Source organism: Myripristis murdjan, chromosome 23 (genome assembly GCF_902150065.1).
Source record: "Myripristis murdjan chromosome 23, fMyrMur1.1, whole genome shotgun sequence".
Lineage (NCBI taxonomy): Eukaryota > Metazoa > Chordata > Actinopteri > Holocentriformes > Holocentridae > Myripristis > Myripristis murdjan.
Genome location: NC_044002.1, coordinates 14174171 through 14187260, shown reverse-complemented (window position 1 = coordinate 14187260; position 13090 = coordinate 14174171). Strand labels below are relative to the sequence as shown.

The 13090-nt window shown below is 40.1% G+C and overlaps 1 protein-coding gene across 1 annotated transcript in view; it reads left to right on the top strand.

The window, feature by feature from the left end:
- Positions 1-7846: 7846 nt before the first annotated feature.
- nampt1 (nicotinamide phosphoribosyltransferase 1) overlaps positions 7847-13090 on the top strand; it is a 31629-nt gene continuing 26385 nt past the window's right edge. The window contains exon 1 of the mRNA XM_030045641.1: positions 7847-8024. Within this exon, the coding sequence (XP_029901501.1) occupies positions 7971-8024 (54 nt within the window). The 5' untranslated portion in view covers positions 7847-7970. The remainder of the gene's footprint in view (positions 8025-13090) is intronic.

Below are 13090 nucleotides of genomic sequence, written 5' to 3'. Positions count from 1 at the left end.
CACAAATTTGGACTGTGTTGTTGGTTTGGAAGCTGTTATGTATTTGCATTTGTTATTGTTGGGGTGCAACAAATAGATGCTGAGGGCTGTCTGGAGCATAAAATGACAGCATCTATTACAAAAATTAATGAAGAGGAGGGAGCTTGCATCACCCCCCAAAATTTCATCGTTGTCACACAGAGAGGAACATAAGTGCACAGACTTTAATGAGCACCATCCAGAAGGAAAACTCTGTGGTGTGGTAATAAGATTGTGGTATCAAAGTTAATGCCCACAATAGCATCTCTCTGGCCTTGCAGGAAAATGTCCGTATACTGGAGGACTTTTATATTTTCAGATAAATTACAAAGAATCCAATCACAGTTACTCTGCTGTGTTGTCAGTGCACGTTTGTAGAGCTTAGGGTTTACTTGATTGCAATCTAAAAAGGTTAAATGAGAAATAAGGAGAACAAAAAAATGGTGGGGAAAATGCCAGTGGAAACAAACAAATTTAAAATCACAAAATGGCCAACAGAAGCTGATATGAGAAACTAGATTACAGAGCTCAAATTCCTAAATGTCAATTACAAGAAAAAGACAAAGCATAGAAACTGCTGCATAATGGCTAACTGTCAAAACCATGACCATTCTTGATGAGAAAGCTATAAAATTCTTATAGGGACTTCTAGTTTATCTGTGATACTCAGTAGTCGGTTTATAGGGACCTTAACATATGTTCTCATGTCATTATATCCTCAAAGTACTCTATTCCCCTCTTTATAGAATAGGATGTTTTTTCACATGTCATGCCACACAAATGCCCAGCCCACTCTGGATTAAACAAACACTAATCCATTAAATAAAAATTAATCTTCAAGTTTAAAGGGACCTGCTGGTGCTACTAGCAGCCTTGGCTCAATTCGTTAGTTCTGGGTGCTGGTCTCAGAGTAAAATCACATTCACAGATTATCAAAATGGCCCACAACTCTCAACAAACACGCCCAGCACTTGCAAAGATAACCATTTTATTGAGAGGAAACTGAATCCTCTTTAACTAGAACAATAAGCAATACATACATTTCCATAGATACATCAGCTTCCAGTACTATTGCTTAGCTATAGTACTCCAAATAAGACTAGGACACCTAACCACACACCCAAAATTGATAGTAACGAATAACAAATATCCTACATAATATGTAGGATATTACACGTAGTTTTGAGCTTTGCAGTGAGCTATGTATTTTATCTCACATTTACATTGAGGTTTTTAATATTGATGTTTGTGTTTTAGCTCAAATCTGCATATTATAGTTATACATCACTATAGTGACTATTATTTGCATGCAGCTCCTTACCTCTTTACTGCAACACACACACAATACATGCATTGTGTGTGTTTGTGTGTGTGTGTGTCTGTAAGTACAATATGCACATGAAATACATGTGTATACTGTGTGTTTTGTATCTTCTAAGTCTAAAAACAGTTTTCAATAAGGACAATATAAAGCTATGCACTGCAGCCTCTTCACAAATGGCTGTTACTGTCCAGGAAATCAGATTATTCCTGGTGTTTCCTCAGGAATTAATTGAATCTGCTCATGTTGGTTTTGTGTTGGTGACGCTAGAGAGCATGGAGGGGCTTGAGGCAGCTGCAGAGCGGTTCTCCAACATGGGCATCATACAAACTTGCTCCTCTCAGAAATAGAAATGGGAATAAAGTTCCATTTCTGCGGGAGAACTGCTTTGGCATCTGGGTGTTTAAAAACCTCTCCCTCTGTCCTGACCTGAGGCACAAGGCCTATTTCTTCATCCTGCGTCACTTTGAGGAGATGGGTCCACATCTCTGAGGAGTTCCTGCAGCTCTCACTGCAGCAGCTGGCTGGCATCATTAAGAGGGGCAAATCTAGCACGCACCAGGAGACTCAAGTGGCCACGCTCCCTCGGATCAAAGTTCACTTCTCTGTGCTGCTGCCTCAGGTGCAGTAACCAGAGACAGAGTGTGAGCCCCTGGAATTTATTTATTCATCAAAATTTTGTTAATATCTACACGCCTTTGAAGAGTTTGACTCACAAATTGAGGGAATGCTTCTCATGTTGATTTGAAATTGTTTTGTTTTGTTTGTTTCTTCCCTCTGTTTTGAGGTGCAATCTTTTTCATAAGCCCCTCGGGTGCTTTTTATCTCTCCTGCTCAAATTATTGATTTGTACCTCTTTCTTCTTCTTTTTCATCACATTTAATCTGTGTTTCATTACTTTGTTGCATTATTCATGAACATGCAAATAAACAAACAAGCAGGCTTTTTGAGAACTTCTTTCACCTGTTCTGAACCCATCAGTGCTCAAAATATAAATGAATGCCTTGAGCTCTGATTTCCCCCAACATTGCTCTTAAAACTACCTTCAAACTTAGAAAAAAAAACTTTTTTATTTGTTTTGCATGTTGTATAACAATGCCCAATGCATATTCTGCTGTTGCTGTTTGCAGCACTTCATTGATGCTACATCACACTTATATTGAGTGAAATATTCAAACCCAAGAGGCCATTGTTTTATGACTGCAGCATTATATCAAATACAAAACATCTAGATTTTTTTGTACATTGTTTTCTCCACATTTCCTTGTAATTCAGCAGGACATATTTGGTATTGTGGGAAACCATGCTATCGCCACTCAAATTTAAAATAAAGTTCTGTGCATTTGAACAAAGCTGAGTCATGCAGCATGCATCCATAATGATGAAACCACTGGGGGGGCTGTCAGAGTTGAAGAGGTTTACTGTTTACAATCCCTTCAAATGCAAGCAAACCTGTTGGCCTCAAACCATAAAACATGTGTTGCACTGCCGTATACTTCCCCACAGAGGCATTTAAAGCTCAAACAATCCATTTCAGAGTGAGAAAAATGTCTTCCAGGGGTGTTTAAACAGAGAATGTTGTACTGTGATTAAAATTTGGGAGCGCAGGTTCTGCCATCTCCCTACTTATGTCTGCCTTACTTTGATTACTCTTGAAGCGCTTCATGAAAAAGTCAGGAACAACCCAGTGATGCTGAGGGGAAGGCCAAACAGTGGCTACAAGTCCATCATCATCATCATCAGTGGCCTGAGGTCCATGTACAACTTGAGCATAAACAATCAAATTTGCTTAACCCTCCAACCACACCTACCGGGTGATTCAAGCCATCAGACGTACCACAGCGTTTTTTGGTATTCTGTGTTGGCAGACTTTCTGGTGCTGATTATTTCAGCAGTGTGTGTGAAAGGAAAGTTCATCCCAGACGTGCAGATCAGGCAGGTGTTTGGCTTGTTGCAGAATTAATGCTAATCACTGCGAGCAGATGTTGCGCTACTGTTTGCCTGTTGTATGTCAAAGGGAATATTGACATGAAGGCCCTTGGGCCAAAGACAGTTATTTAACAGCAACCACAGGGAACAGGTGTTTCACTACTCTACCACCAGCTCAGCCTTCTGCCACCTTCTCCTGCATCTCCATCATCACAACCTGCCCGGCCGTCTGGACAGCCTTTATATTCACTTATTTATGGAGGGTTTTATATTCAGTTAATTATCCTAATAAAAGTCTGTTTAAATCTATGCAAAATTAATAGATTTGAATTTTACACTTTTGCTTCCAGGGTACGGATCTCCTCACAGTGTGTAACATTTGCATTAGGCATTTTATGGCCTTACCTCACTGTTATTTATCAGTGTTATTCCATAAATATTTCTCTGTGGAGTAAAACGTCCACTGCATCACATTTAAAGTATATGACACTGAAACTCTATTGAAGCTATAAGTTAAATTCTTCTACATGGGGTATATGGAGTACCCAAGCCTGCAGATTAAATGTTACATTTCATTGAGAGCAAGTGGAATTTATTTTGGAGAGGCCAATAATATAATGATTGCCGATAATGTAATAAAAATAAATGTAATACAGCCAATGATATAATAATACTCTCTCCTCCCACACCACACTGATATGCACTCTGTTCACTTACGCTAATGGGGGAATGGGGCAATTTATGGTCCATTTAGATGGATAAAAACAAGGCAAGCACAAAGTGTTTATTTATTCCTTTTTTTCCCTCTCTTTCTGCTGAATATAGGGATCGAATGATGATTGGATCTTCACCAAGCTTCCACCCAAAAGGGGAAAAAGTGGAGATTTTTGTTAATTTACAATGTATTCACAGAAATTAGAAACACTGAGGGCATGAGTGAAATGCTTGGACTTTTTCACCCCCACTCCTGTGCCCCTTCTTCCCCTTTCGTTCCTCTCCCCTAACATTTCTCAGTTGCCCCCTAGCTTCTGCAAGATATATAACAAACTGTAAATATCACTGCACATACCTTCAACATTCATTCTCAATGTGCACTCAAGCAGCATGGCACAACTTCTGTCCTTGATTTTTTATGTATTTATTTATTTATTTATTTTGCAACATATACATTTGAATTGTCTTCCATAATACAATAGCAAGTCCCTATTCACAGCTGAGTGCTACACCCCTGAGAGACCACTGAGAAGAGGGTGTTGCAGGCTTGATGTTATTGCATATAGAGAGCAAACTGGTGAGATAAACAGACAGACAGACTCTTTGATTCACAAATAACACAACTGCTGCTCAGATAAAATACACACTCTGAGTCTGTCCATAGTGTGTGCAGATGGTGGGTTGCTGGTTGCCTACACAGTGCAGAAGCCCCAAACTCCCAGACTAGCACATCGCTTGGTCCTCAGTGTCTGTCACATTCAACCCCCACAGCACCTTTTGGTAGTGCATGACCTGCTCTTTGTAGGCAGAGGAGTCTATACAGTCTTGTAGTCCTGCATTGACCACTAAAGATGTACTTTAGTGGTCAATGCTAACCCAAGCCTAACCTTTCAATGTGCATGCTGCACTATAAGCAAATCCACTAATGTAACCTGAAATAATAAATAACTTTGCATTTTATTGCCTCACCTCCTGTAATTGTGATATAATAGTATTTTTCCATATAAAATACATAAGAAGTCAACATGATTGTAGCCTCATGGAATTAGTATCGGCTACAATTTGTATGTATATCTCTTAGAAAGTGAATGTTTGCAACAAATTCTTCAATAACCAATAGCCAAAGAACAAATTTATGTTTGCTTTAATGCCTTGCACCAAAACACTGCATCACTGGATTGCAGTAACTTGCTTGCTTTGAACCGCAGTCCATTGGGCAAAAAGGCAGTCCCCCTTTGCCTTCTATACCTCCAGCTCCCTGCACCACCAACTAATGAGTCTACAGAGAGACACAAGAACAGTTTGGGAAGACTGGGGGCCCAAAGTTGGCAAAGTTATAGAGGAAAAAACAAGGGCATGGCATCCTGGTATGCACAAACATCATTTCAATGGAAATGTTACCAAGTGGACGCAATTACTTCAATTAAATTGATGCTTCTGCATACTTGGGAGCCCTGCCCTTGTTTTTTTATCTTGGTGCTGAGAGACAGACACGCATGCCTCAAACACAACTTTTAATGATCAACACTGCCCCCTTCTGGTGCATTTGATAACTGCAATAAGAAGGTGGGCCACTGTGTTTATCCCATCTGTGAAAAGTGAAGAGCAAAGAGCAAAGAGCTCACACTCTGCCCCTATTTTCCCACCAACAGTCAACTTAAAGAACATATATTATCAACATATTAGCCACTGTTGACCTGTTTTTATTTCATTTTTATTATACAGAAAGGGACTAAAAGTAACACCGCTGATGTCAAAATGTCTTGAGTGTTTTTCAGCAGAGTCCTATTCTGCAGCACGTACAAGACAAAGTCACATCACAACACACAAAGTAAAAAAAAAAAAAAAAAAAAAAAAAAATTAAAATCAAAGTAACAAAGTATAACAGCTGCACAGAGACTACGGGGAGAGGATGGAGTGAATAAGATGGTATATGTGAGATCAGGGCCATAGAAATGCCATGGAGAATACTGACATGAAGCCCTTGAGGCTGCTGGTTCTACATACAGGTATTTAATACCAACTATCGGAACAGGTGTTTCATTTCATCATCACCGCCTGATCAGGCCTTGGTTGTGCCATACTTTAGTCTGACTCATAATCAGATTGATTTGATAGCCACTCCTCCCTCCACCTCCCCCCTCCCTCTCTACTGCTGCTCTCTCTGAGTAAGCAGAGTGGAAACTCGGGCTACTGTTACGTTTCACCTCCAACTTTCGAGCATTAGGTAGATAGATAGATAGATAGATAGATAGATGTACTTTAGTGATCTCAAATTAGGATATTCTTGCAATTAGCCACAGTGGCTAGGCTCCTGGCCTGTGAGGGACAATGTGAAATGCCTTTGTTAGACTTTTCACTATTAGAGGTCAGACTTCACAGAGATTTGGGTTTGGGGTTTAGCTACTCTTTAAACACTTCCTCTACAAAGATGGTGTTCTTCTGTACTGCAGTGTTGGTCTCCATTTTCAGTTCTCCACTCTCACATTTTCAACATTAATTGCACCATGGACTCAGCATCACTCATTTGCACACTAACCCGATTTCTTGTTCTTTTTTTTTTTTTTTTTTTTTTTTTTTTTATGGTTTAGGCTCTATAGTCTTCATTTTCTACTAGTGCTTTGAGAGTGGAGATGTTTTCACTGGGGAGAAATGTCTTTCATTGCTTGAACACCATCTTTACTTTGGTAAAGGTGATTTGGTAAAGGAATTGGCATTAAAATAATTGAGGATAGTCACTAAGATTGCATTTTACATTGCCTGACAACTTGCTATTGGTTTACAGTCTTATTTAAATCTATGTAAATATAAATTAGCCTTTCTGAATTGATTTTCACTGGATTACTTCTCTTTTCAACCCTTTGTGCACAATGTATATTCAGTTTCTCATATATAGTAATGTTTCAACACTTAAAGTCATTTTTAAAATTTATGGTAAACTAAGAAAACCTCCTATATCATCTTGTCTAAACAGAATAAAGCACTGTATTTTGGATCATTCATTTTCCTTTCAGTGTGCTATCCCTTCAATGTCAGTGGCTTGATATTTGAAAGAAGGATATCCCAATATACGCCTACAGAGGGAAACAGAGTGAAAACTGAAATAAACAGCTGATCTAAGGTAGGTTTAGGCTGTGATCAGCTACTTGGCTATCAAGAGAAATTCCTCCAGACAGTCAATACTGATGATATCCTTCATAGGCCCTTGGATAATATCTTTCACAGCCTACCCACTGTGAAATAGTTTGGATTGAGAGTTAGATCTACACCTAAAATTAACTGAATTTCCTCCTTAATTCATTTCCAAAAATAAACTAGTTTATGACAGTCCCACAATATGTGAATGTGGTCTCTCACTAATCCATATCTTTTTCAGCACAATCCAGAGGATGTTTTGAAAAAAACACATTTTGACTTTAAAGTGACTCCACTGTTTTTAGTGAACACATTTTTATTTTATTTTTTTTTCCACATTTGCACTCATTTTGGAGGACCCATTACATAACAAAATCAAATAAGGGAAATATTGCGCCGGCATTGCGTAACACCTCTACATCAATTCACTGGGTTAGTCGCATACGCATTATAAGCATGTACGTTTGCATACACTTAACGAGATAGCGTGAAATGTCAAAATAAATGATAGGAATAATACAAAAAAAAAGTTGCACTGTTAATAAATGTGTGACAGCTCTTTTACATCACACGGCCTTCCAGCACTGCGTTCTGTGTTTTCGGCCACGCAGCGAGAGAATGATCTCGAACATAGACAATCTTTGGTTCGCCGTCACTGCGCATGCTTTCCGGGACAGCGGCCGATAACTCCGAAGCCGAGGTGACGACAGCGGCTGCGAGGCCCGCCCCTTCCCTGGCTCTCCTGGCTGTCCTTCCCCTAGCGACACAGCGAGCAGGCTGGTAGAGTCCCCGGCAGCACGGCGCGCAACACAACACACTGACAGCTGCGACTGACTTGCAATCGAGGGGAAAGATGGAGCACAGAGACGCCGACTTCAACATATTGCTAGCGACCGATTCATACAAGGTAAGGCTCCCATGGTGGCTCGGAATCGGGATGAAACCGCGTTACAGGGGGGCATGTATGTATGTATGTATGTGTGTATGTGTGTGTGTGTAAGGGGGGGTGTTAGGTGAAAATGAATAAGTCAAGGTGGTTTCATCAGTCCCAAGGCCATCACACTGCTCTCTGTGGCTGCTCTGTGTCGGTTCACACTAGGCCAAATGGGGAGGGGGGAAAGATGAGGAGAGGAGAAGTCGAGACGGGGTACCAAATTCAGAAAGCAGGCATCCATCCTCGAAGCAGCTACATCCAGGATCCACCGTGGAGCCAGTTTTCCACCGGCTTTGCTAGCCCCAGTTGCTATGCAGCTAGCCAACCTAAGCTAACGTGCTAACAAGAGGCGCAGGAGGCAGACATAGGGGGTTGATATTATAAAAGCTAGTGTTAGCAGCCTGCTAGCCAGCTGGGCTCAGTGTGGTGAACTGCACATGGGGTGGTCTTGAGGCAAGGCTGGTTTGCGGTGTTAGCCCCGGATAGCGCCGTGTTAGCCGGCGGGCAGCGGTGACACAAGTTAACGTCGCCGATAATGCTAGAATTTGTGGGAAATCAAAAGTGAAACTCAAAGAGGCTCTGGCACAGTGCTAGGAAACCCCATATGTCAAGAGCTGGTGAACAGCATGCTTCTGAATCACAAAAGTCTGAGGGTTTCGCAGTATTTTTAAATACAGCTAAAAACGCAGGGTTTAAAGCAGTTATGTTGCGGGATGTATGGCCGTAACGACGTCAGTCCAACGAGCGACTTTACCTTCCTCTGGCCTACATCCCGGTTTTCAAGTCTTAAATACAGGTGGAGGGATCTTCCAGTAATTAACTTCTAATATCATCCTGGTTACGCATACGCAATTTAAATTCTTGCAAGTCTTCATTTTTTTAAGCTCAGTGTTTTTCCATTTTATTTCCAGCTCTATATTTTTTAATGTACACCAAAAGCCACGTGGATTATATAGGTTAATGATGAATGAGATAATTTAAATGACTATAGGCTGTAATTCCTAACAGTGTTATTAGTCTTTATTATGGATCTTGTAACCATACTATTTAAAAAACAGCTGAAATGTGCAAAAAACCATAGAAAATGAAAGGGCAGTACGAGCATTTTTTGCTTTTTTGACACTTTTCTAAGCATGCCATGCTGTTATTGGCTAGATGTTTCTATATATTTCTCTTACCTTTTAAGCAGTTGTTTTAATTTATTTCAGTATGGTATGGCAAATCAATTTGCAGATGTGAAATTTGCTTGGCAGCTTGTTTGGGTTTATTTTAGACAGGTTTTTCTTCATCACTGCATGGCAATTCAGTTGAACTGAAAAGTCTGACCTGTTCTGGTGTATTTACATATAGTTTGGAAGCTCAGACATCCGGGACTTCAAAGTCAGCTGCATACAGTAACTGCATTGCACTCATTATTTCATTAGAAAACCAAGCCCTGAAGACAAACTAAAAGCTAACATGGGAATCACGAACAGCGTGATATGTATTTGAGTGCTTTTTGCAATAAAAAAAATGTTTTTACAGTATGTCTGACGTATGAAGTAGGGAAATCATTTTTCCTATTTTCCGATAGAACATGAATGCACCAGGCCTCCTGCAGAAGGAATCCCACGCAACAGAGTGTAGCCTATGTTTCTTTCAGGAAGTTGTGCCTGAAGGAACGGCTCTTCTAAAACTAAAAGCACAGAATTCTCAGGAAGATTTATCATTTGAACTTTTGGGGAAAAAAACAGGTAATCTGGTGCATATTAAGAAATCTAAAAAGTATGGTATGTTAAAGAAAATGTCTGGAAATGTATGTAATGGATAAACCAAGCAAAAACAGAGATATATTCTGTTTTAAACACTGCCCATTCAAACTATTTGATCAAAGACATCTGCACGTGTCTTCCAGTCACTCAGTCCGGTTTGTGTATTTATTTCTTAGAGAGGCAGCGAAATTGTGCGTGTGACAAAGAAGTGTGTGTGGGGACACAACTGGTTGCCGGGCCGGTTGCCATATACAGCAGTCACATGAAAACACTTGGTGGTGGGATGTTGTCAGAGGGACAGTCAAGGGATCCTGTGGCTGGCCGAGAGGTGTGGCTAAACGGGCTGAAAATTCAACTCGATGTCGTTCACGTGCAAACATGAAGATGGCAGATGGGAGGGAAGTTTCGCACTGGCACTTTCATCTGGTTTGTCACATTTTCACAGAAACATAAATCACTCATCACCACACACTGGTTAACTTATGATATGAGGTTTGTTGACCTGGATTTGATTTCCCGTAGTGGCTTAGCACCTCAGAAAGTGCCTTACTTTCTGAGGTGCTAAGCCACTGCTATGGATATGAATATGAATGAACTGGCTGCAACGGTGGTCTACTGTATAGCTTACACCTGCAAGAGGGAGCAGATACTGTACTAGTTGGTAAGCTGCATGAGTGAATAGCCAAAATTAGAATAGAGAGCCATAAGAAAACAGTCTAGCTTTTGCACGCCCAGTTCTACAAAATCCACATACAGTAATGTAGGCTTATTAGAGGTTACTATCATCATCTTAGATGTTGATGATATATAATCTAACATTGAGAAAATAACATTAATACGTTTTGGAAAGCTATGCCTAGTCCAAGAGTCTCCAACTATTGTATCAAACCACATATTAATGAACTTTAAATCGATACCAGAAAAATGAGACAAATTTTTGCATGTATCATATGTTGTCTAAAGCTCATATTTTGCATAAAAACACAATGCACATCAGAAGGCATGTGACATGTACTCTCTAAATGCCAGTTTAACTTTCAGCGCATCGGATTTGCATGACATAACCTTAAATTAACGAAAGAAGTCACAGAAGACGAGGCCTACTTATCAGTGCATGACAAATCGCTTCACCTCACATATCAAAAGCTTATCATCATTATACAGTCCACATATGTGTTATAAGTGCGGTAACTCATTCTCACAGTCAGTTAGATGACTGTCACAAGAGAGGTGTACGAGTAGGCTTTTTCCACTTATGCCCACTCTTATTCAGTCACTTAAATGTTCATCTATCAGCTTTGAAGTTAGATTTTATGACACTCCTGTCAGAAAAGGCTGCTTCACAAAGGTCTGTGGAGCCAAACAAGGCAGATACTTTCAGGGCTGCTGGGTGGATATTGCAGGAGGGGTGGAGCATCTTGTGTGTTTGATTGGAGTGAAATGGGGCAGTGGTTTCAAGGTGTGTTCACATCGACTCAGTGATTTGTTTGTTGTTTTTTGTAGATATATAATTTTAAATACTACTCAGAAACAGGCAGTGACCTACCAGTAGCTTGTGAGCTAAGCCTTAGAGACTCCTAATGTAGTCTAACTCATCCAGGAATGTAAATAAGTGATCAGTATCAGAATTTGCACAAATTATATCTCCTTCTTTTGGGAATGGAGACTCTATCAGCAAGAGGTTACTGTTCTGTGCATGCTTTAGCTCAGGCAAATGTATGCAATAGTGAGTCAAATATTGCAGTGCAGACAGATTGATAGGAAGTTCAGTTCAGCTGCTGAATACTATCTGAATACCAACACCTGCCCCTTATAACTCAGTCACATTCAGATGATAACTTATGTGCTAAAAAATGTCTCTAAGAAGCATGTCCGTGACTGTAAAAGCCTGTATCTCTCCTATTTCCTCACCGTTTTGAAAAGCATGGTAAGTTGCTGGGTAAGTAGGCGGGGCCTACAAATATTTTGAGATAATATAATACCTCTGGCTGCGGTGTCAGAGTGGGAGGGGGGACGGCGGAGAGGGATTGACATGATGGGAAAAGAGTCCTGGGAGTTGGGAATCAGCAAAGAGGTTTATGTTTAGGAGACAAGACAAAGCTCAAGGGAAAAAGACCAAGACTGAATGGTTCAGAGCGAGATAACAACTCCGAAAGTTACACTGAATTTTAAAATGTACTCTGTGGCAATGGGATAAAGAGTGTGTGTGAGTGTCAGAGCGAGAGATAATGAAGGGCAGGGAACACATTGTATTCCTCTGTCCTTCGCTGAATCTACATCAGGCAGTGTCCGCCATGTAATGACTCCAAAGAAATATTTTTTGAGCAATGGGTAGAGTGCCCAGAATGGCTTGTGGACTCATTTCAGGTCGGGGCCCGCATGACAACGAGTAATGATAGCTATATTTTTATGGCACTTGTCTTAACAAAGTGCTGCACAAGTATGTTTTAATGAGCATGGGTCCCAGGGTGAGACAAATTCACTCAATTTGAATCCCAGCCAGGCTCTTGGAGTGTATGAACCTCTTGCTGTCAGGCATTTGAGACAGGTGCGCCGCATAATAGATGTAATGGAGCAACTCCAGCCAAGAAAAATGCTGTTGCTTCCCCTTGAAAACCCCTTAAAGAGTCGAGATTTACTTTTAATGTCAGAATTTGTTGTGGATTCCCACCTTGTCATTAGATTCTGCTGGAAATGTCTAGTTTTTCTACATTTTTCAACTTTTTTTGCATGGCACTTTTAAATCACAATGTACATGTGCCCAGTGCCCTGTGAACTCTATTAAGTCACATGTATCAGTTGAAACCTGTTTGTTAACTTGTGTTTGGCGTTTTAACTGTTGTAGCGTTTCAGTTTTATATTTCCTGTAATCAAAGTTTCATTGGTTTAAAAAAAAAAAAAAAAAAAAAAAAAAAACGCTCAGTTGGCCCTCCCTGGATAAAAAAAAAAAAGGTGATGATGAATGACCTTCAGGATCTTAAAATCCACTGAAAAACTTTTGTATATAATTAAATAATATTCCGTAATAAATATATAGATAATAAAAATCCTCACTGTGTCTGAAAAAAGGACTTGATTTTTATCTCACACTTTGGGTTGATTCATAATTTGCCGTTTGACACTTTAGACAGATGTCTCGACAGAAAGATACAGTGTCACATAACGCCTGCATTAAGACTTTGCCAAAGATGTACACAATGTGTTCTGTCGTTTCCATAGTAACAACAAACAATAGGCAGATGGATTTGTTTACATCCGCTAACAGCTACATATACGGTGTACCGCGGC